The sequence below is a fragment of the Carcharodon carcharias genome, chromosome 15 (genome assembly GCF_017639515.1).
Source record: "Carcharodon carcharias isolate sCarCar2 chromosome 15, sCarCar2.pri, whole genome shotgun sequence".
In the NCBI taxonomy this organism is placed as follows: domain Eukaryota; kingdom Metazoa; phylum Chordata; class Chondrichthyes; order Lamniformes; family Lamnidae; genus Carcharodon; species Carcharodon carcharias.
The window spans coordinates 76,036,164-76,059,918 of record NC_054481.1 but is presented as its reverse complement, the minus strand read 5'-3'; the positions used below and the strand labels follow the sequence as shown (position 1 = coordinate 76,059,918).

The following is a 23,755-nucleotide window of genomic DNA, read 5'->3' as shown; positions in this document are numbered from 1 at the left end:
CTTAATGATCGATTCTAACACCTTTCCCACGACAGACATCAAGCTAACTGGCCTATAGTTTCCTGTTTTCTGCCTCCCTCCCTCCTTGAATAGAGGGGCTATATTTTCTATTTTCCAGTCTGATGGAACCTTTCCAGAATCTAGCGAATTTTCAAAAATTAACACCAGTGCATCGACCACCTTATTAGCCACCTCTTTTAAGAACCTAGGATGTAATCCATTGAGACCCAGAGACTTTCCAGCCCAAAGCACCATCAATTTCCTCAGTATCGTTTCCCTAGTGATTTCAATTTCACCAGGTTCTTCTGTCCCTTTCACCTGATAACTGTGTCTTTTTTTTCCAGCAATACTCAAGTTTTGACCCGTAAATCTTCTTTCAACTTACTACTCCAACTAACTTTTACAAATTACCTCCCACTCACTTCCTCCTGCAAGCCTGACTTGCTCCCTGACTCACAGCGAGGGCGAGGGAGAGGGGTGGTGAGGGAGAGGGGGGGCAAGGGAGGCAGCAAGTGACAGAGTCAGGGAGGGAGGCGGTGAGCAGGAGTGTTGGGAGAGGGAGACAGTGAGGTGGAGGGTCAGGGAGGAAAAGGGAAGCAGTGGGCGGGAGCGTTGGGGGAGAGAGACAGTGAGCTGGAGGGTCAGGGAGGGGAAGGGAAGCAGTGAGCGGGAGGTTTGGGGGAAGGGAGACAGTGAGCTGGAGGGTCAGGGAGGGGAAGGGAAGCAGTGAGCGGGAGGGTTGGGGGAGAGAGACAGTGAGCTGGAGGGTCAGGGGAGAGAGACAGTGAGCTGGAGGGTCAGGGAGGGGAAGGGAAGCAGTGGGCTGGAGGGTCAGGGAGGGGAAGGGAAGCAGTGAGCGGGAGGGTTGGGGGAGAGAGACAGTGAGCTGGAGGGTCAGGGAGGGGAAGGGAAGCAGTGGGCTGGAGGGTCAGGGAGGGGAAGGGAAGCAGTCAGCGGGAGGGTTGGGGGAGAGAGACAATGAGCTGGAGGGTCAGGGAGGGAAAGGGAAGCAGTGGGCGGGAGTGTTGGGGGAGAGAGACAGTGAGCTGGAGGGTCAGGGGAGAGAGACAGTGAGCTGGAGGGTCAGGGGAGAGAGACAGTGAGCTGGACGGTCAGGGAGGGGAAGGGAAGCAGTGGGTGGGAGCGTTGGGGGAGAGAGACAGTGAGCTGGAGGGTCAGGGGAGAGAGACAGTGAGCTGGAGGGTCAGGGAGGGGAAGGGAAGCAGTGAGCGGGAGGGTTGGGGGAGAGAGACAGTGAGCTGGAGGGTCAGGGAGGGGAAGGGAAGCAGTGGGCTGGAGGGTCAGGGAGGGGAAGGGAAGCAGTGAGCGGGAGGGTTGGGGGAGAGAGATAGTGAGCTGGAGGGTCAGGGAGGGAAAGGGAAGCAGTGGGCGGGAGCGTTGGGGGAGATAGACAGTGAGCTGGAGGGTCAGGGAGGGGAAGGGAAGCAGTGAGCGGGAGGTTTGGGGGAAGGGAGACAGTGAGCTGGAGGGTCAGGGAGGGGAAGGGAAGCAGTGGGCGGGAGGGTTGGGGGAGAGAGACAGTGAGCTGGAGGGTCAGGGAGGGAAAGGGAAGCAGTGGGCGGGAGCGTTGGGGGAGAGAGACAGTGAGCTGGAGGGTCAGGGAGGGGAAGGGAAGCAGTGAGCGGGAGGGTTGGGGGAGAGAGACTGAGCTGGAGGGTCAGGGGAGAGAGACAGTGAGCTGGAGGGTCAGGGAGGGGAAGGGAAGCAGTGGGCTGGAGGGTCAGGGAAGGGAAGGGAAGCAGTGAGCGGGAGGGTTGGGGGAGAGAGACAGTGAGCTGGAGGGTCAGGGAGGGAAAGGGAAGCAGTGGGCGGGAGTGTTGGGGGAGAGAGACAGTGAGCTGGAGGGTCAGGGAGGGGAAGGGAAGCAGTGAGCGGGAGGTTTGGGGGAAGGGAGACAGTGAGCTGGAGGGTCAGGGAGGGGAAGGGAAGCAGTGGGCGGGAGGGTTGGGGGAGAGAGACAGTGAGCTGGAGGGTCAGGGAGGGGAAGGGAAGCAGTGGGAGGGAGGTTTGGGGGAAGGGACACAGTGAGCTGGAGGGTCAGGGAGGGGAAGGGAAGCAGTGGGAGGGAGGTTTGGGGGAAGGGAGACAGTGAGCTGGAGGGTCAGGGAGGGGAAGGGAAGCAGTGGGCGGGAGGGTTGGGGGAGAGAGACAGTGAGCTGGAGGGTCAGGGAGGGTAAGGGAAGCAGTGGGAGGGAGCGTTGGGGGAAGGGAGACAGTGGGCTGGAAGGTCAGGGGAGAGAGACAGTGAGCTGGAGGGTCAGGGGAGAGAGACAGTGAGCTGGAGGGTCAGGGAGGGGAAGGGAAGCAGTGAGCGGGAGCGTTGGGGGAGGAAAGTGATGAGCGGTAAAGTGATGTTTTGTTTTTAAAAAATTCAGCATGCACTCAAATGAAAATGGATGCAGTGCTATTTGGTTAACTTTCCTAATTTACTGACCAACTAAGACATGAAAGCACTATTAGAACACGCTTTAACAAGGAGATACCTGTACACTACGAGAAAGAAATAAATGTATGACTTTATTACACATACACACAGAGGAAGTTTTCCTCATCCCCTCAAAATCATGTCTCTTGTTGCCCAGTGGATTTAACAGAGGAATAGACACAATATAAAGATTATTTTAAATGGAACTAATGCAGAGAGTGGAAAAACACATTCAAAAAGGAATTTAAGCCAGTTACAACAAACAATGAATATAAAAAAGTAATGGGCACATTATGATCCATTGGGGAGACCATAAACCTCGTTTACTATTTCCAATTTCAGCATGTTAATTTGTCTTTAAATAGAAGCTATTTTACCATTCTCCAGAAATAAATCCCGCTGGGAGTATGGAAAGGCATTGTTTTCGATTTCCAGATTTCTTTGCAACATATTGGAGCAGAAAATCTTCTTATAGCCCTGAACAATGAGGGAAGCTTTTGAATCCATGTGCTGCGCTCCAACAATATTTGAGCATCTTTTCTAGAATTTGAATAGAAAGGAAAATCACTTGGGAAATAAAGAGACTTCATCAAAATTAATTTGACCAAAAAAGTTTGATTTTTCTCATTTAAACTTTATTTTTTCCCTGGAAGTAATTACTCAATTTCTAGCACTGTTTGATATAAGCTTGTACTGTTTACCATTCCTTGGAATGAATGTCTGCTTTTGTACTTCAGCCCTACATGCAGTCACATGTCTTTCTCAAGAGTTGGATTATTCTGTTTCTTTCTCCATTTCATGAATAATTTAAGTTTTTTTAATTTGAAGATTGTCAAAATGAACAGCTCAATAATGAAATGAATTCTCATTTGATCCCATAATTACTTGTGTCAAACTTATATTTAAAAGTGAGTGCTTTTTTGCTTTGATCCTCTCCTGTCTCTCCCTGCACAGTGAGGCTTGGACAGATGCTCACCAACTGAGAAGGATTCTCCCTCAGATATTCCTACTGTTCCTATTATGATGATTTTTAAGATGCCAGTGGTTAGTTCTGAGTCAGAAGATCACCGGCTCAAATCCATCACCAGACACTTGAACATGGCACAGACTAGAAGGGCCGAATGGCCTGTTTTCTGTGTTGTAGTGTTCTATGGTTCTATGGTTCTAAGTAATCTAAGCTGACATTTTGACACAGTACAGAGAGAGCGTTATACTGTCAGATGTCTCGTCTTTTGGATAAGCCATTAAACTGAGGTCATATGTCCTTTCAGGTGAGCAGAAAAGATCCCATGGAACTAGTTGAAGAGGAGCAGGAGTCCTTCCATATTGTCTCATTAACCCACTGATTTGTTTTCGGATCTTGCTGTGCACAAATTGGCTGTGACTTTTCCCTACATTACAACAGTGGCTACACTTCAAAAGCAAATCATTTGCTATAAAATGCCTTGGGATACCCTGAAGTTGCAAAAGGAGTTATGTAAATGTACTTTCTCTCTCAATATCATTTCAAGTCTTCGGCAACCCTTTGTCAGATTCAAAATAGAATCCAGGACCATTCTTCTGTTTGTGTACCATCACTCCAACCTGGATTTATTACAACAGATTTTCCTAATAAATCACTCGTTACAAAGCAGATTCCATGGGCAATGTTCATAGAAGAAAATAGTGACACCCATAATGGAAGCAGCCCAATGTTCCACCTAGTAACTTAAATAGATCAAAATTCAACATTTCCCATTATAAATGTGCTGGCTGCCTGTATGATTTTACTCTAGTCACTGAACTCAGATGCAACAGGAAAATCTATCCCATCTGTTGGTTGGTTGGCACCTTCCATCTGCAAGAGATGGTGGGAATGCAGCCTCAGAATTCTGGTATATCCAACATACTATAATGCAGGAAATGGTTTTACCTCAAGGTGAAAATTAATCTTTGGTGATGTAATCATAGCTCATTTCTACCAATGAATTTAACGTTCTTGCGCCCTTCAGCTTAAAAAGCTTTTGTGACATAACTTGCCAAAAGTGTAAGCTGATAATGATATAGTGAGGGCAACAAGGCCATCCAGAACCTTAGTCAACAGTGGGACCAACTGAGGAACACAGGAATGATGCAGAAGAAAGTAGAATGAATTAGTCAAATCAGGCAGAGAAAAAGAACAGATTAAGGGAAAATTGTATTTTTTTCTCTTTCTTAACCCAAAGGAAAATGATCTCTTTTTATGTTAAAGTTTATAAAAACCACAACAATTAACACCTGAAGGAATGAGATTCCACACTTATCATAGTTCATTTTCCATACTGGAAAGGTTGACTGCAATAATTGTTAGTTGCTGCCATTGTTATACAAGATGTTTAGGCTTGGAATTATAAGGCTCAGCTTTCTGTGGTGAATTTAATTCATGTCTACCACATAAACACTTCAACTTAGCAACAGTCATTGCATATTAATAGTGAGCCAGACAGCAAAATCCTGTTTTCACAAAGCCAATGGTGGAATGGCACAATTCAGTCAATAATGTTTGAATATTGGCGTTTAACTGCATTTCTGTTCCTCCTCTGAAGTTACTGGTATGCATTAATAATGATGAGTGCCATTAGCCACACTGTTATTTTCACAGTAAATTCTAACCCATTATTTTCCCAGCAAGATTCGGCCCATCATATATTATAAATGTAACAGAATGTCAAAGTAAAGTACCTTGTGGTATACCTTCACTGCATGGCTTGTATCGAGAACAAAACCATAGGAAGGAACTCCAGGGGGTCACAGTGAACCAGTGAACATTGGTGAGTTTAATTGCTAAGTCAAGCCTAATAGATTCTGCTTACGTCAACTGGTTTTCAATGGTTTTCGGGCAGGATGAAGAATAACCCAATTGCTTTGTGGTGAGGTTATGTGGAAGACTGTTTTTATGTTGATCAACTACTGGAAGGGGATCAGATTCTCATTCTTTTGATTCAGACTTGGAATACATCAATTTCTTAGGTGATCTTCAGATATACTGATACTGAACAATTACAAAAAAAGTATATTCAAAGTGAAAAATTTGGTAACCTCAGTGTAGCACACAAATATAATGCCCGTAGTAAACAGGTATTACTGTGAAAATGTTGGCTTAGAGAATGCTGATGAAAGCATGTTGGGAACAATAGTCCTAACCAATGCTCTGTAATTAGAATGCAGAGATCAGAGCTACAATTCAAAGTTATTACAATGACTGAAAACTGAGACAAACGGTGTTTAAATAATAGCTGTTAATCAGTAAATTATTGTGCTTACGTATTCAGCAACAATGAAATACAGCAGCTGGTGTGAGAGAGAGTAATTTGGACAATTCAGAGCTGTCATCAGTCTCCTACATGTTTCTGTTTCCAGGCAAGGGGTTCCATTATCCTGCCTTCATTTAAAAGAATGAAAAATACATTAATAAAGCTATTCTCAGTGGATTATGAAATTTCTACCAGTTCATGAAATAGTAAACCAATTATCTGGCTCACAAGCTCTGAGATTGGTCTTCAGAGCTGTCTTTATATCTATGTTTGGGACGTCTTCTGGTGGATAGGACAATGGAATAATCACATCTAAAAGCATCCCACTAACACTTGCATTTTGACCCAGTGCCAGTGAAGGAGTGATGGACTGTGGCTTGGAGGGGAACTTGTGGTGCTCCCATGCATCTGCTGCCCTTGTCCTTCTAGATGGTTGAGGTTGTGGGTTTGGAAGGTGCTGTCTAAGGAGCCTTGGTGAGCTGCTGCAGTACATCTTGTAGATTGTACACTCTGCTGCCACTGTGAGTCAGTGGTGGAGGGAGTGGATGTTTATTGTGGTGGATAGGGTGCCATTAAAGTGAGCTGCATTGTCCTGGACATAACATAACCTGTGCTACTCCAAAACAATGCTCTCATTTCCACATTATAGTTAAAATATAGAGTTTATTTCTGAAATTTTGGCAGATGCAATTTCACTAGATGCTTCATTCCCTCTGTGCACGATGTGGGATCAGCCTCTACAGACATAGGAAAACCACCGGCTCCCATCAACATAAGGGAGATTTGGAATTTGGATATTTCAGGTGAGCGCTCCCGATGAGTGCAAGATGAAAAGCTTCGAAAGAATCTCTTTTTTTCAACAACACTCCCAACGACTATTTCCTTGTTACTGAGGAAGTGTTAGGATCAGCCTACAATGTATCATTTTGATATTTATAGTCGAGTCCTTTTGCCAGTAAACTAATACCTCCTCTTTCGACTTCCATACTAGCTGCATTGTAATTGGTTCCCCCCCCAATTAGGTATCACCTGCACCCCCTTTCATAACTATCAAGAATCACACTCCTCCTCACAATAAAACATTCTTCCTGTCCTCTCCAAAACCCTTGAACACGTTGTCACTTTCCTATGTTTACCTTTCCAACAGTTTCATGTGTGAATCTCTGCAGTGAGGTTTCTGGCCTTGTCACTTTCCTGAGATCTGCCCTTGGCCTATTCCTATTCCTTATTTACATGTTGCTCCTTGATGATATCATCCATCAAAATGTGATCTTATATCTGCTAATGACACCCTGGCTCCACCATTCTCAACTCAGCTGCTTGTGTTTTTTAACTTGTTCATCCAATAATGATTGTTCTTGTTGCAACATCTTTCGTTAAACAATGGAAGACTGAAAGCATCCCCCTCAGTGATCAGCACAGACTCTACCTTCCCCACTGTCAGCTTTGGCACACTGATAACACTCATGTCAAAAAGGTGTGGGTTCATGTCCCACTCCAGAGATTTGAACTCACAGACCGGGCCTGGTACTGGAGTGCAGTACGGCACTTTCAAATGAGATATGAAATTTAGATCCAGCTATCCCCACAAGAGGAAGTAGAATAACTGATGGCGGTATTATGAAGTGCAGGTTCATTCTCACCAGTGCTCTAGCCAATATCTATCCCTCAACTAATACCAGTAAAAATAGATTTTCTATCCATTATTATATTGTTGTTTATGGGAGATGGCTGTGCACAAATTGGCTGCACACAGCATTACAACAATGGCAACACCTCATTGGTTGTAAAGTTCTCTGGAAGATCCCAAGATCAGCTGCGATATCGATGCAAGGCTTCTCTCACTCACTCATATCCATCGCCCTCCTGGCTCGATGAGAGATGATGGGTTGAATGACTGAGCCAGACTGTGCTGTGTGATGGTTTCAGACTGAGCCAGACTGTTTGCAATCTCAGCATTTATTTAAGCTCAAGCTGAGCTCCCACCTCCATGACAAAGATCTCCTACTTCTACCTCTGACTTCAAGACCCTCCTAACATCTCTCCTTTGGTTCAATGTCAATTTTTGTTAGACATCTCTGCGAAATATCTTGGAATATTTTTGATGTAATAGGTACAAGATAACTGAAGGTCTTATCACATAAAAACAAATACTCTTCTACATCATTGGTACATTACAGAAATCAACAAATGGAAAGGGAAACATCAAACTCTTTTTAGGTGCTTCCCAAGGTTACAAAGCCAACTTTTACTGTGGATGAGGGATCACAATGAAACTACTCCAACCCCCCCAAAATCCTGCAGTGAAGATGACCACAGGAGCGATCTGCAATTGGTTATTGGTCTGGAATGTGGGGAATCATTGCTACACCTCAGGAGGAGTTCTGTCCAATCCCAGACCCATTCTGGAAAGATTCCTCTGAAAATTGTGGATAATCTGTCCAAACCCTTTCTCATTCTCCAATTTTAAATCGGTGTTTTATTCCCACCGTATACCATGGAAAAAGGACGAAAAAAAACAAGGGATTGCTTCTGATTATCTGCAATCTCAGTCAGTCAGTCTAAACCCAGGAGAACAGCCACACACAGCAAGAATGATGTGGAAAAAGCTAAGTAAAGTTGTTGCACTGTATACCTCTTTTACAATCAAGATAAAATATTATTCATGAAGAAGCACTCCAAATGTTCAAAGGTTAACATCATAGTTGGCAGAAAGGGGGAAAAATGCAAAATGTAAATCTGTTATCACTAATATGGCATTGCAGCTGATGCCTCACTTAGAACATTCATAACATTTGGTTGCCAAGATTGAACTGCATTTTTTTATTACAAGAGAGACAGTGGCATAAATTGTATTGTCACTGGACTCATAATCCAGAGACAGGGGACATGGTTTCAAGTTCAATTAATAAATCTGGAATATAAAGTTAGTCTCAGTAATGATGACCATGAAACCATTGTCGATTGTTATAAAAACCCACCTGATTCACTAATGTCCTTTAGGGAAGGAAATCTGCTGTTATCTGGTCTGGTCTACATGTGACTGCAGACCCACAGCAATGTGGCTGACTCTTAACTGCCCTGGGTTCAGGGGCAATTAGGGATGGGTGATAAAATGCAGGCCCTGCCATATGATGCCTACATTCCAAGAAAAAGTAAAAATAATTAAACACCTGAACCCTGATGGTAAAATTCACAGTGGGATAAAATTCTTTACACATTTTGTAGTCTCAAGAAAATTAAATTATTCTCAAAAATATTATTTTAAAAGTTGGAAGAATTGTTTAAAAAGTTTAACATTGTAGAGAATTATTTTAGTAGAACAGTAAGATTTGTTTTGTCTATTATAGACATCACTTCTATTGACTATTTATAAAATTTCAAAGGTTAGACATACCAAGTACCCAGCAACTGAGTCAAACATCTGTCACTGATATCCTCCTCAAAACATTCCGAAGCCCTCACTTCAGGATAAATCAGTCTGGTATCTGTTTGTGTCCACCCAGGTTTAAGAGTCCAGAAATCAATATGCAGTACTTGTTGAAAGGCTACGTAAAGAAACAGCACACCTGGAGGTTAAAGCAGCACTATTATAACATAACATAAGATAAAGAGCAGGACGAGACCATTCGACCCGAGACAGCTCTACTGTTCAATATAGTTATAGCTAGAACAACGACAATTATAAGAAATAGAAGCACGAGCAGGAATAGGCTATTTGGGCCATTAAGCCTGCTCTATCATTCGATCAGATGTGGTTCATCTGATTGTGGCCGTAACTCTATTCTCCCGTCTGCCCCCCGTAACCCTTGACCCCCTTGCTGATCAAAAATCTGTCTAACTCAGCCTGGAATCTATTCAGTGAGCCAGCCTCCCCTGCTCACTGTGGAAGAGAATTCCACAGACTAACAACCCTCCGAGAGAAGAAATTCCTCCTCATCTCTGTCTTAAATGAGAGTTCCCTTATTTTTAAAACTGTGGCCCCTAATTCCAGATTCCCCAAGGGCAAACATCCTCTCAGCATCTGCCCTGTCAAGTTCACGCTTCAATTAAGATTCATTCTTCTAAACTCCAAGAATAAAAAAGTGATTAAAAAGCCTCAAATGTTATGCTTTAACTGTAGGTCACTTTGCTCGCGAACTGATTGCACGTTCTGTCAGCAGGTGAGTCGATTACAATATATGGCAGACGCAGAGACCAATATAAAATGAAACATTATTTATTTACAACGTGACGTGTGCTTCTCCAACCAGACCCTACTCTAGACTAACATTAACCTGGTAGCCCACGCCACACAGCTATTGGGTCTTACAGTCACATGGTCAATCTGCTCACATTCTCTTAAAGGTGTATTACACCTCAGCTTGCCACATCCCTCCCCCTTTATTTTAAAGTACATTTTACAATATATTAACTATTTATATAAATAAACTATTTATAAATTCAGTCTCTCTGGAGGCTTTTTCAAATATGTCGACTGTCGTAATTCTATCACTTCTGATGGTTTATCTGAGGCCTCTCTCTCGGGAGTTATCCGTCCACCAGGCTCCCCAGTAGGAACCTGTAAATTTGCCTCTTCGACTGGCTCAGGCTCAACGGATCCTACAGGCACTTCCGAAGCAAGAGGAGTTCCTTCTACCTGTGGTGTGAACTCCCAAAGGAAATGTTTGGTGCACCTTTTCTTGTGGATCTGTCTCCCTTTTCCTGATTTGATCTACATGTCTCCTGATTATCTGACCTTTAACTGATTTATGTCACTTCACTGATTTCAACCAATTTTTTTCCAATCAAGTTGTCATTTAATTCAAGGTATTGTGATCGTCAAAATGGGCGGGAGGCGTGGTGGTGGGGGGAGGGGGGTGGGGCAGAGCACCAGGAAAATAAAGGCAACTAAACTATTAATACTCCTAAAAACTGTTGATTTTTAAAGAAAAGAGAGATTGATGTTGCAAGACCTGATTGTCTTCAGAAGAACTGTTTGACTTGGTCATGTTTCATTTCCTGATATTGTAACTGATGGTCAACAGGTTGTTGGATGTTTTGGATCTTGGACTTATGCAGGGATGACACTAATTTCCATGTTTGTAACAGGTTTTATTTGCAGTGCTTTAAAAATGCTTCAGCTTGAACTTCCAGCTCTTTCTACAGTTTTGTTTTTTTATCTTATTTTAAATTAAATCATCCTAAACAGACCTATATACATCAAATCAGTTCTTAAATTTGTCCATTTTTCCCAAATGCAGAACTAGTATTCGAGATTGAAAAGGTCTTCGATGAATTTATGAATTTGAGGTTGTGGTTCTGCATGATCACCATGATAAAGGTAGATGATCAACATCACAGACACTCATCTGAAACACATCCTCAAATCACTATCCTCGAAATATCCTAGTATGCTCATTTCCATTTTGTGTTGCCATCCAACAGGCAAGTGTTGCTACACAGCAACTGCTTGATCAGCCTAGTACTAAGATTATGCCAGTTTGTGGTTGTACATTGACCAGTTGATTCAAACTCAAATCTCCAATCTCAAATCGTGGTTCCCTTGCCCATGTTCGCTTGTCAAAGTATGCTTTTGCTTTGCGATTTCTTCTGCTTTCACTCTGACATTCTGGTTGGATAGTGCTGAAAGCTTAAGAATGGTTAGTGGTATGTGAAAGTTATGACCTATCATTAGGTTTGACTGGTGTCGTTCTGGTCAGAGAGAGGTGGGTGGGTTGATATGTGCGAAGTAGAATGTGAATGGATTTATCAAATGCCCTCTGACATACTCCCAGACTTTCCTTTATCAACCTGCTGAGTCATTCAGCACCACCATTCGATTATGGGCTGTATCGCAATGTCAGCTGGTGATGAATTCTGTAACTTGTTAGGAAGAAACTCCATGAACAACTCCAGAAACAAACTCTGTTCCAATGTCTGCAGTGATAGTCTTCGGCAAACCCCATTTTGTAAACAACTTATCTTGAATTCCAATGAGTGAAGTGGTTGTTACGGAAATTGTTGTACTGATTTCTGGCCTTTTGCTGTAGATCATGAACAGCAAACAGAAAAAGTTGATTCCTGGGGGGGTTGCTGGAACTCCTCCAGAATGATCTACTTGCAGTTGTTCCCATGGTTTTGTCGCTATGGGGTTGATTGTAGAGTGTGGGATAGGGTTTAACTGATTTCTCACAGAGCGTACAAGCAGTTTCTAATGAACCCTCTATACTGTGCGCTATTGCCAGACACCAGACTGCTTCACAGAATTGATGCTTCATCTTAACAACACCCAGATGGTCTTTACGGACAAGATGCGATACATGCTCCTGTAGCAATTTTGGGATAACTGCTCAAAGTCCATGTGCAATACAGTCATCACCAAATAACGCCAGTTCATTTGTATGAGACAAATGAGTTTTTAAAGTACTGCCTTACTTTCTGCAGTACACTGTTGCTGATTCTGCCTTCAACTCCTCTTATGTGACAAGATTTGTGGTTGTCTGAATTGCCACAATCCCATAGGTCAGGATTTTCTGCTCCCATTCGCGTCGGGAGTCAGGTCAGGTGCAGGTGGAAAATATCACAAGAGGGCCAAAAATCAGTTTTACGGCATCACAAAAGCAGTTTGCGATGGTGGGCTGCAGCCATCAATGGTGAGCCGCCTTTCCCACCACAACACGTTGAGAACATCATTTCAATGTTTTTGCTTGTTATTATAAAGGACTCCTCACCAGAATCACCTCCCCACATTGGATCATCCAGGCATGACAGTGTGTAACTAGAATGATGTGTTCCACAATGGGATATAAGTAACATGTACCTGGCGACCTGCACTGTACTCCTCACTTCGGAGGTTGTTTCACTTACCCTGCATCACGCAGCACTCACAGGGATCAGCGCCGGGCTTTGTAGGCAGAACAGTCAGTGACAGTGCAGGGAATCAGGAAAGTGAAGCAATGATGCCCATTCATACAAAAACTAATCCTGCAAAGTGGCACTAATCGATCTTTTTGTTTTAACTGCATGCGTCCATGCTGAGCTGAGGTACTAACTGAAGGAGGGAGTCCCGACATCATACGTCAGAAGGTGCTGCTTCTTCAACCATCTCTCCAGCATCCCAGTTACAATGGCAGCCTAAAAGAGCCAGGAGCTGTCGGTCGATCCTCAGTGATCTTGTAGCTGTCTACCTTTAATGTGACAAGGTTCCTCAAGGAGATCCATCTGAAGCAATTGAACCACGCACCCTGTGTGACATCGATGGTGAATCAGATCATTCACGCTTCAACAAGGTAGCCGATGATGTTCTACTGCTGTCAATCCATTTCGAGATGACTCAGTAACCGGTGCTGCATTCTTCCAAATCACACTGATATCTGGCACTCTCAGTGAGTGATCCTGGGCCACAGTTATCCACAGCTTAACATGGATGTGGACCACCTGAGCGTGATGACATCGAACATTCGCCTGCCGCACATTAAGATGCCTCCTCTTTAATGCTGACATTGTGCCCTCCTGGCCAGCCCTGGCCCTTGTCAAGTCCACAGTGCACACACACCATGAAGCCCTCAAGGGCCCGGATCATTATTAATAAAAAGCACACTTCAGCTTCAGTACACCTTCATTCCTATCCCTTTGCTCCCCTCAACATTATCTAAAGCAACCACGTGCACTTCCAGAGACTGCTCGAAGCCTCTATTGCCTGCTAGGAAATGCCATTTGGAATTAGCATCTGTGACTTGGATGAATGCTGAGATGAAGGGATGCACAGCACTGCATCCTTTGCTGCATCCCTCGTTTGTGATGCGAGCCTTATCCCTGCAAGACACACAACTGCAGGGTGAGAGACCCTCAAGGTTGGATGTTCGAGTGCCAGGACTATAACGTGGCTGAGAACAGCCGAGCTTCATCACCTTGAGCTGACAGGGTGCCCCCACTTATTGATGAGCTTAGCAGATGTACACTTGGAAAGTCGGAAAGGCTGACAGCAGCACACACGAGCTCTGAATGTGGGTCATAGCATGGAAAGCCGAGAGACAGAGAACACATGGAGATGCTCAATATATGACCCTTCCCCATGCGTTAACACATCTCTCCTTGTACACTACCCCTTCACCTTTCAAGAATGCAGACGAGACAGGAGAACCCCTCTGCCTCAATCTTACACAGCCAAGAATAAACATGACACAACCCTGCAAAGCATGTGAATGAGGTTCATTCCACAAGCACACTGAACATTAAGGTCGCAGCATCACCATGTCGAAAATGATGTACAAAAGGGACACACACTGGGTGACATGGAAGCACACAACATAGACGAGAGGCCCATGATAGTGTGGGGAGGGACCATGGTGGACCATGACCTGATTGACAGCAACGCAGCTCATCATAAAAAGGAGGTTTACATAAGGGGAGACGTGAACTGGGTGTGAGTCTATTTACATTTGTGAACACCTGTGGCACTGTTGTACTCCTAAATCTTGTTAACTTTCCCAACCTCACCGCTACATCTGGTTACACCCCCCGACATCCATGATGGAGGTGGAGGTAGCCTGCTGACTGCTGTGCACAGTTGTCTGTGATGACCTTGATGGGCGTTCTGAGGGGCTTTGGCCTGCTTCGAATGTCCTGCTATGGGGCAGGTGTACCCTCCTCGGCCTGTAGAACTGTAGGTGATGAGGTCACAGGAAGAGGAGACTGGGATCAGCTGGGGAGCCCCCTGAGCAGATGGCCCCAGGGTGTCCATCTGCTGGTCCTTCTCCCTATGGATGCCCCTGCCTGACTTGAGAAAAGGAGGCAGCTGGAGGGAGATCTAGGCGCCCTGCCCCACCCCGCCCCACCCCATGTAGCCACTGATGGCTACAGCAATAGAGTGCTGCTCCTGCAGAGGTGCAGTATCAATGTCCTGGACCAAGGTCTCCACAGCAGCCGCCAAACTGCTAGTGTTGACCTCGGTGCATTAGCATGCTGGCGATATCACCTCAGACTGAAGGTGGATGGACTCCTCCATTGTGCCTTGCAATCTGAGGAATGCAGCGGACATCCCTTCCTGATGTTCCAGTGATTGTTCCTGCAGGTCCAGCAACTGATTTAGGACCGAGTCAAGAGGCTTGTCATCTGACTCAGACTCAGCAGAATCCTTGCCTCCAGCAGTCCTCCGAGTGCTGGTGTCCTCAGATGTACCTGCCTCCTCCTGCTGTGGACATTGCGTGCTGTGCTCACCAGATCACGACCTCGAGCCTGCTCTAGATCTGGGTCTCATCGGAGGGTGTGGATGAGCGCCATGATGGGTTTGCTATGGTGCTCTCCTCTGGTTCCTCATCCATGGTGTCCTCCGGACTGGAGATGAGGCTTTGTGGATGCTGTTGGGCGCTTTCCAAATGTGCCTATGAGAGAAAGGTGAGTCTATGGTAGGTGACTCTAAAAGAGGACAAAGCACTTATAGTATGGTTGTTTGAGGGATGAGCTGGTGCAGGATCCTCACTTGGGTGTTTGCTGCCAACCTCACTCAGTGCAGGCACAGTCGATGTCCTCTCTGGCCAGGTTGGTCGCTCAATTCTCTAATTCTGTGAGGACTTTGATGTCGGGCACTCCACCCCTGGTCTGGGACCTCTCCCTTTAATTGTGCGCGATCTTATCCTGCATAAAGACAGATGGAAAGAGAGTGAGCAAGGTGCATGCTAGGGCAGATGACAAGGATGCGTGGCATGTGTGGGTGATAAATGGAGTAATGGACAGGATGAGATTGCGAGGACTGACAAAGATGCTATCTTCACCTTTTAAGGTTTTAAACCCTGTTTGCTGGCAAGTGTCCATTCCCAACGTATATCTTTTGTGAAGTTTCTGAAGAGACCCTGGCCTCTGCTTACTTAGGAATGAATTTGTGATACAAGTTGGTAGTATGAAGGAACAATGCCAACCCTTTCACATTAGATGGTGTTGGAAATGCATGAATGGCTTTGATGTTGTTCTGTGAAGGTTTTACTCCAGCTGCTGCCACTCTGTATCCTAGAAAGTCAATCTCAGGTGCTGCAAATGTACGTTGTCCTTGATGAGTATCAAATTGTGTTGTACAAGTCAAATGAGCACCTTTAATCATGTTCAGCTTTGTCCGTTCCATGGACAACGATGTCATCCAGTAAGTGGAGCGTCCCTCAACATCTGACAAGGCTGGTGAAACAATCTTCTGGATGGCACTACATGTTGAACATAGTCCATAGGGCATCCTGCAGCCCTGAAACACACATTCTGCAGCCCTGAAACACACATTCTGCAGCCCTGAAACACCTCTACGAGTAACAAAAGCTGTAAGATATCGATTTTGCTCTCTTATAGCTTTCTGAAGATATCTCCATCACATTAGAGCTTTGTGAATAATGTGCAGTCATGAAATGGTGCCAATAGTTCTCGGTTCATAGAAATGGATACTTGTCTGGAATGATAGCTTTGTTGACTGCCTTAAGGTTGGTACATAGTCTAAGCTCACCATTCTGAAAGAAGAAATTCCTCCTCATCTCCATTTTAATTGAGACCCCCCCTTATTTTTAAAACTGTGCCCCCTAGTTCTAGATTCTCTCCCTCAAGAGGAAGTATTCTCCCAGCATCAACTTCGTCAAGCCCCCTCAAAATCAACAAGATCACTTCTCATTCTTCTAAACTCCAATGAGCATAGGCCTAACCTGCTCAACCTTTCCCTCACAAGATAACCACTTCATTCCAGGAATCAGCCAAGTGAATCTTCTCTGAACTGTTTCTAATGCAAGTATCTCCCTCCTTAAGTAAGGAGACCAAAACTGTACACAATCCTCTAGGTGTGGTTTCACCAATACCCTGCTTTGTTGTGGCAAGACTTCCCTACTTATACTCCAATCCCCTTGTAATAAAGGCCTTCCTAATTACTTGCTGCACCTGTGTGCTAGTTTTTCTGTGATTCATTTACAAGGACACCCAGATCCCTCTGTACTGCAGCATTCTGCAGTCTCTTTCCATTTAAATAATATTCTGCTTTTCTATTCTTCCTGTGAAAGTGGAAGCCACACATTTCTCTGCATTGTACTCCATTTGCCAAATTTTTCCCATTTAACCTATCTATATTCCCTTGCAGGCTCTATGCATCTTGCTCAAAACTTAGAACCATAGAAAAGTTACATTGCAGAAAGAGGCCATTCAGCCCATCGTGTCTGCACTGGCCAAAAAAAGAGAAAAAAGAAACTAGTCGCTCATTTTAATCCCACATTCCAGCCCCTGGTCCATAGCCTTGCAGGTTCAGATGCAGATCCAGCTACCATTTAAATGAGTTGAGCGTTTCAGCCTCAACCACCAACTTAGGCAGTGAATTCCAGACACCCACCACCCCCTGGGTGAAAAAGATTTTCCTCATGTCCCCTCTAATCCTTCTACCAATCCCCTTAGTTCTATGCCACTTGGTAATTGACCCCTCAGTTAGGGGGAAAACAAGTCTTTCCTGTCTACCCTATCTAGGCCCCTCATAATTTTGTACATCTCAATTAGGTCACCCCTCAGCCTCCTCTGTTCTAAGGAAAACAACCCCAGCCTATCCAATCTTTTCTCATAACTGCAATTTTCAAGCCCTGGTAACATTCTTGTAAATCTCCTTTGTATTCTCTCCAGAGCAATTCTGTCCTTTCTGTAATATAATGACCAGAATTGTACACAAAATTCCAGCTATGACCTAACCAGCATTTTATACAGTTCCATCATTACATCCCTGCTTTTGTATTCAATACTTTGTCCAGTAAAGGAATGCATTCCAAATGCTTTCTTGACCACCTCATCCACTTGTCCTGCCACTTTCAGGGACCTCTGGACTTGCACTCCAAGGTCTCTCATGTTGCTCTCAATATCCTCCAGTTTATTGAGGATTCTCTTGCTTTGTTTACCCTCCCCAAATGCATTACCTCACAATTTTTTGGATTGAATTCCATTTGCCACTTTTCCATCCACTCAACCAAACCATTGATATAATTCTGGAGACAACAGCTACCCTATCAACTACACGGCCAATTTTTGTGTCACCTGTCAATTTCACAATCATGCTTCCCACATTTGAGTCCAAATCTTTAATATATACAACAAACAGCAAGAGCTCCAACACCAAACCCTGTAGAACACCACTGGAAACTGCTTTCCATTCACATAAACATCCATTGACCATTACCCTTTGCTTCCTGTCACTGAGCCAATTCTGATCCAACTCACTACCTTCCCCTCAAAAAATTCGATTAAATTAGTAACACACAATCTTCCCCTCACAAAACCATGCTGACTATCCCTGATCAATCTGTTACTTTCTACATGATAGTTTATCCTCTCAGAATTGATACCAATAATTTGCCCAACACTAAAATCAGACTGAGTAGCCTATAATTTTCTGGCCTATCCCTCTCACCGTTTTTAAATATTGGTACAACAGTCATAGACCTCCAATCCTCTGGGACCTCGCCTGCATCTAGTGAGGATTGGAAAATTCTCAGGGCATCCGTTATTTTCTTCCCGGCTTCCTTTAACAGCATGAGATACAATCTATCTGCTCCTGGTGATTTATCCACCCTCAAGGATATCAATTTCTCCAGTACATCCTCTCTCATTGTGCTTATTGTATCTAATGTTTCACACTTCTCCTCATTAATGAAAATGTCTGTTTCATCTCTCTCCTTAGTGAAGACAGAGACAAAGTATTCATTGAGAACCCTGCCCACATCTTCAGCATCAACACACAAGTTTCCATGTACATGTCTGATAGGCCCTATTTTTTCATTAGTTATTCTCTTGGTCTTACTGTACTGGTAAAATATCTTTGGGTTGCCTTTGATTTTATCTGCCAATATGTTTTCGTATCCTCTCTTTGCTTTCCTAATTTCCTTTTTTACTTCACTCCTGTACTTTCTATACTCCTTTAGGCTTTCTACAGTATGAAGTTTTTGTGAACATCATAAGCTTTGTTTTTCTGCTTTACCCTGGCCTGTATGCTTCTGGATAACCAGGGAGCTCTAGATTTGGCAGTACCACCCTTTTTCTTTGTGGGAACATGTCTACACTGTGCCAGTAGAATCTCGCTTTTGAATACTTCCCACTGATTTGACACCATTTTCCCTTCTAGTAGCTGTCCACTTTCGTCAGTTCACCTCTCAGCTTTGTAAAATTTGTTTTCCCCCAATTATGAACTTTTATTCATGTTCTATCTTTGTCATTTTCCATAATAATGCTATATCTAACTGTATTATGGTCACCATCTCCAAAATGATCCCCCACTGCTACTTCATCCACTTGCCCAGCTCCATTTCCTAAGACTGAATTGAGAATTGTGCCACTCTCATTGGGCTTGTTACATGCTGACTGAAAAAGTTCTCCTGAAAGCAGTTCAAGAAATTTGTGCCCTATGTGCTCTTCACACTGTTCATATCCCAACTGATATTAGGGTAGTTGAAGTCTCCAATGATTACTGCCCTAATGCTTTTGCACTCAAACTTGCCACCATATTTGCTCTTATAACTCCCTTCCACTATTTGAGCATGTTTTTTTTATTCATTTACAGGATGGTTAGGCCAGCATTTATTGTCCATCCCTAATTGCCCTTGAGGTGGTGGTGGTCAAGGGCAACTAGGGATGGGCAATAAATGCTGGCCTAGCTAGAGATGCCTATTTGCCATGAATGAATTTAAAAAAAAACTTTTCTCCAGCAATCCCAATTATTTAAAACTCCTCCCTCCCTTTCGCCTCTTGATTTTCTGTCCTTATGGGGTGTTTTCTGCAAGACGATGGATACAAAATACTTGCTCAAGGTCTTTGCTATTTCCTTGTTTCCCATTATTAATTCCCTAGTCTTACCCTCTAAAGGATAACACTTTAACTACTCTCTTCCTTTTGTCTGTTGTTATATTTCTTGCTAGTTTTCGCTGATACTCTAAATTCTCCCTCTTCATGGAGGTTAGAAGGGAAAATAAATGGATCTTGGATACAGGACAGGACACAGGAGGATTAGGAATTAATGTGCATAGTTAAGTAAAAACAACATGTCTGACTGCAAATGAAAGCTAAAAGGATTTTGAGGCAATATAGCTAGAGGGACAAACCACAAACTGACAAAGGCAATGTTATCCTCAAGGTCAAACGGTTAGGAAGTAAACATTTTAGAAATCTCTAAGCAGACTCTAAACTCTCTCCAGCCCATCCACATCCAAGTTTAAATGGAAGCAGGTCACTGATGGGAAACCAATTCACTCTCAGAAAGCAAGTTGGTCAAGAAAAGTTTCTAATGAGGTTTTGTAAAAGGTGAAAAAGGCCAAATTCATGTGATATGCATTTACAGTACTACTCGTGGACTAGGAGGAGTCAGGCATATTTCCACCAGGTGCAATAAGCTAACATTTTTTTAAAAACACATCTGCACATAACACAAACTCTAACTCCCAAATTACAACTCTCACATTCCATCTCTGATCCCGATCCCAATCCCCAATCACTCTCATGGTCTTATAACTTCCTCCAGCCCCGTGTCCTCAGGAGCTCCTCTAATTTCAACCTCTTGAGCATTCTCAATTTGAATCACTCCACTGCTGGTGGCCTAGGCCACAAGATCTGGAATTCCCTCAGCCACCATACCCTTCTTTCCCCATTTAAGACATCTCTTAAAACCTACCTCTTTGACTAAGCTTTTAATCACTTGGTCTAATATCTCTAAGGTGACTCAGTGTCAAACATTGTCTAACAATGCTCCTTGGAAGTACCTTGGGATGTTTTGCTACTTTAAAGGCGTTATACAAGTATAAGTTGTTGTTGAATGATCTTAGTGCAATAGCTAAATTGGACCCATAGAATTCTTACAAGCCTAAGAAACATTTAAAATCAGGACACTGGCTCAAAAAAAAGAGGAAAGCCCCACAAATAACTTGATATAATTACTTTATATAAAGAAAAGTACAGCACAGGAACAGGCCCTTCGGCCCTCCAAGCCTGTGCCGACCATAAAACTAAATAATTTTGCACTTCCCGGGTCCGTATCCCTCTATTCCCATCCTAAGCATGTATTTGTCAAGCTGCCTCTTAAACACCACTATCGTACCTGCTTCCACCACCTCCTCTGGCAGCAAATTCCAGACACTCACTACCCTCTGCATAAAAAACTTGCCCTGCACATCTCCTCTAAAGTTTTTTCCTCTCACCTTAAATCTATGTCTCCTAGTAATTGACTCTTCCACCCTGGGAAAAAGCTTCTGACTATCTACTCTGTCCATGCCACTCATAATTTTGTAAACTTCTATCAAGTCACCCCTCAATCTCCGTTGCTCTAGTGAGAACAATCCGAATTTCTCCAACCTTTTCTCATAGCTAATAACCTCCAGACCGGGCAGCATCCTGGTAAACCTCCTCTGCACCCTCTCCAACGCCTCCATATCCTTCTGGTAATGTAGCGACCAGAATTGTACGCAATATTCCAAGTGTGGCCTAACCAAGGTTCTATACAGCTGCAGCATGACTTCCCAGCTTTTATACTCAATACCCCTGCCGATGAAGGCACGCATGCCATATGCCTTCCTGACTACGTTATCCACCTGCGTTGCCACTTTCAGTGACCTGTGGACATGTACACCCAGATCCCTCTACCCATCAATGCACTTAAGGGTTCTGCCATTTACTGTATAATTCCTGCCTGTATTAGACCATCCAAAATGCATTACTTCACATTTGTCCGGATTAAACTCCATCTGCCATCTCTCCACCCAAGTCTCCAACCAATCTATATCCCGTTGTATCCTTTGACAATCCTCTTCATTATCTGCAACTCCTCCAACCTTAGTGTGGTCTGCAAACTTACTAATTAGCCCAGTTACATTTTCCTCCAAATCATTTACTTACGTTACAAACGGCAAAGGTCCTAGCACTGATCCCTGTGGAATTCCACTAGTCACAGCTCTCCATTCAGAAAAGCACCCTTCCACTGCTACCCCCCTGTCTTCTATGATCAGGTCAATTCTGTACCCATCTTGCCAGCTCACCTCTGATCCCATGCGACTTTACCTTCTGTACCAGTCTGCCATGAGGGACCTTGTCAAAGGCCTTACTGAAATCCATGTATATACCATCCATTGCCCTTCCATCGTCGATCATCTTTGTCACTGCCTCGAAAAACTCGATCAAGTTGGGTGAGACACGACCTCCCCTTCACAAACCCATACTGCCTCTCACTAATATGCCCATTTGCTTCCAAATGGTAGTAAATCCTGTCACGAAGAATCTTCTCCAATAATTTCCCTACCACTGATGTAAGGCTCACTGGCCTGTTATTTCCTGGATTATCCCTGCTACCCTTCTTAAACAATGGAACAACATTGGCCATTCTCCAGTCCTCTGGGACCTCACCTGTAGCTAGTGAGGATACAAAGATTTCTGTCAAGACCCCAGCAATCTCCTCCCTTGCCTCCCTCAGTACGCTGAGGTAGATTCCATCTGGCCCTGGGGACTTATCCACCTTAATATTCTTCAAGACGTCTAACACCTCTTTTTTTGATCTCAACATGATCTAGGCTATCTACACACTCTTTCCTAGACAAATCGGCTGCTAAATCCTTCTCTTTGGTGAATACTGATGAGAAGTATTCATTTAGTATCTCTCCCATTTCTTCTGGTTCCACACACAGATTCCCACCTCTGTCCCTGAGTGAGCGTACCCTTTCCCTGGCTACCCTCTTGCTTTTTACATATGTATAAAAGGCCTTGAGATTTTCCTTAATCCTGGTTGCCAATGACTTTTCATGACCCCTTTTAGCCCTCCTGACTCTTTGCTTAAGTTTCTTCCTACTTTCTTTATATTCTCCATGGGCTTCATCTGTTCCCAGCCTTCTAGCCCTTACGAATGCTCCCTTTTCTTTTTGACTAATCTCACAATATCCTTCGTGATCCAAGGTTCCTGAAACTTGCCATACTTATCCTTCATCCTAGCAGGAATATAGTCGTGAATTCTTACTAACTGATGTTTGAAAGCCCCCCCACATTTCAGTTGTTGATTTACCCTCAAACATCTGCCTCCAGTCTAGATTCCTCAGTTTCTGCCTAATATTGTTATAATTAGCCTTCCCCCAATTAAGCACCTTAACCCGAGGACTCCTGTTATCTTTATCCACCAGTACCTTGAAACTTACTGAATTATTTCCCCAAAATGCTCCCCTACTGAAACTTTGACCACCTGGCTGGGTTCATTCCCTAATACCAGGTCCAGTGTTGCTCCTTCCCTAGTTAGACTATCTACCTATTGTTTCAGGAAGCCCTCCTGGATGCACCTTACAAGTTCTGCTACATCCAAACCCCTAGCACTAAGTGATTCCCAGTCAATATAGGGAAAGTTCAAATCACCCACCACAACAACCCTATTGCTTTTACATCTTTCCAAAATATGCCTACATAACTGTTCCTAAATCTCCTGCCGGCAATTGGGAGGCTTATAGTAAACCCCCAACATTGTGACTGCACCCTTCCAATTCCAGAGCTCTTCCCATATTGCCTTGCTGCATGAGCCCTCTGAGGTGTCCTCCTGTCATACAGCTGTGATATTCTCCTTAACCAGCAGTGCAACTCCCCCACCTCTTCTACATCCCTCTCTATCCTGCCTGAAACATCTAAATCCTGGAACGTTTATCTGCACATCCTTCAACCAAGTCTCTGTAATAGCAATACCATCATAGTCCCAAGTACTAATCCAAGCTCTAATCTCATCTGCCTTGCCTGTTATACTTCTCGCATTGAAACAAATGCATTTCAGACCCCCAATCTCACTGTGTTCAGTAATTTGTCCCTGCCTGCCCTTCCTCTTAGTCCTACTGGCCATATTCGCTAGTTCCCAGTCATTTATTTCACCTGCTGACCTACTGCTCTGCTATACTAGTATCAAACCCTCCTGAATGACACTAGCAAACCTCGCAGCCAGGATATTGGTGCCCCTCCAGTTTAGATGCAACCGTCCTTCTTGTACAGGTCCCACCTGCCCTAGAAGAGATCTCAATGATCCAGATATCGGAAACCCTCCCTCCTACACCATTTGTTC

At 44.0% G+C, this 23,755-nt stretch overlaps 1 protein-coding gene across 1 annotated transcript in view; it reads right to left on the bottom strand.

Annotated features, from left to right (window-relative positions):
• The window catches only part of c15h16orf89 (chromosome 15 C16orf89 homolog), a 70,079-nt gene that overhangs the window by 27,337 nt on the left and 18,987 nt on the right, over positions 1 to 23,755 (bottom strand). The window contains exons 5-7 of the mRNA XM_041206945.1: positions 9,116 to 9,266; positions 5,729 to 5,846; positions 2,824 to 2,986 (exon numbers count right to left, since the gene is read on the bottom strand). Coding sequence (XP_041062879.1) covers positions 2,824 to 2,986; positions 5,729 to 5,846; positions 9,116 to 9,266 — 432 coding nt within the window. The remainder of the gene's footprint in view (positions 1 to 2,823; positions 2,987 to 5,728; positions 5,847 to 9,115; positions 9,267 to 23,755) is intronic.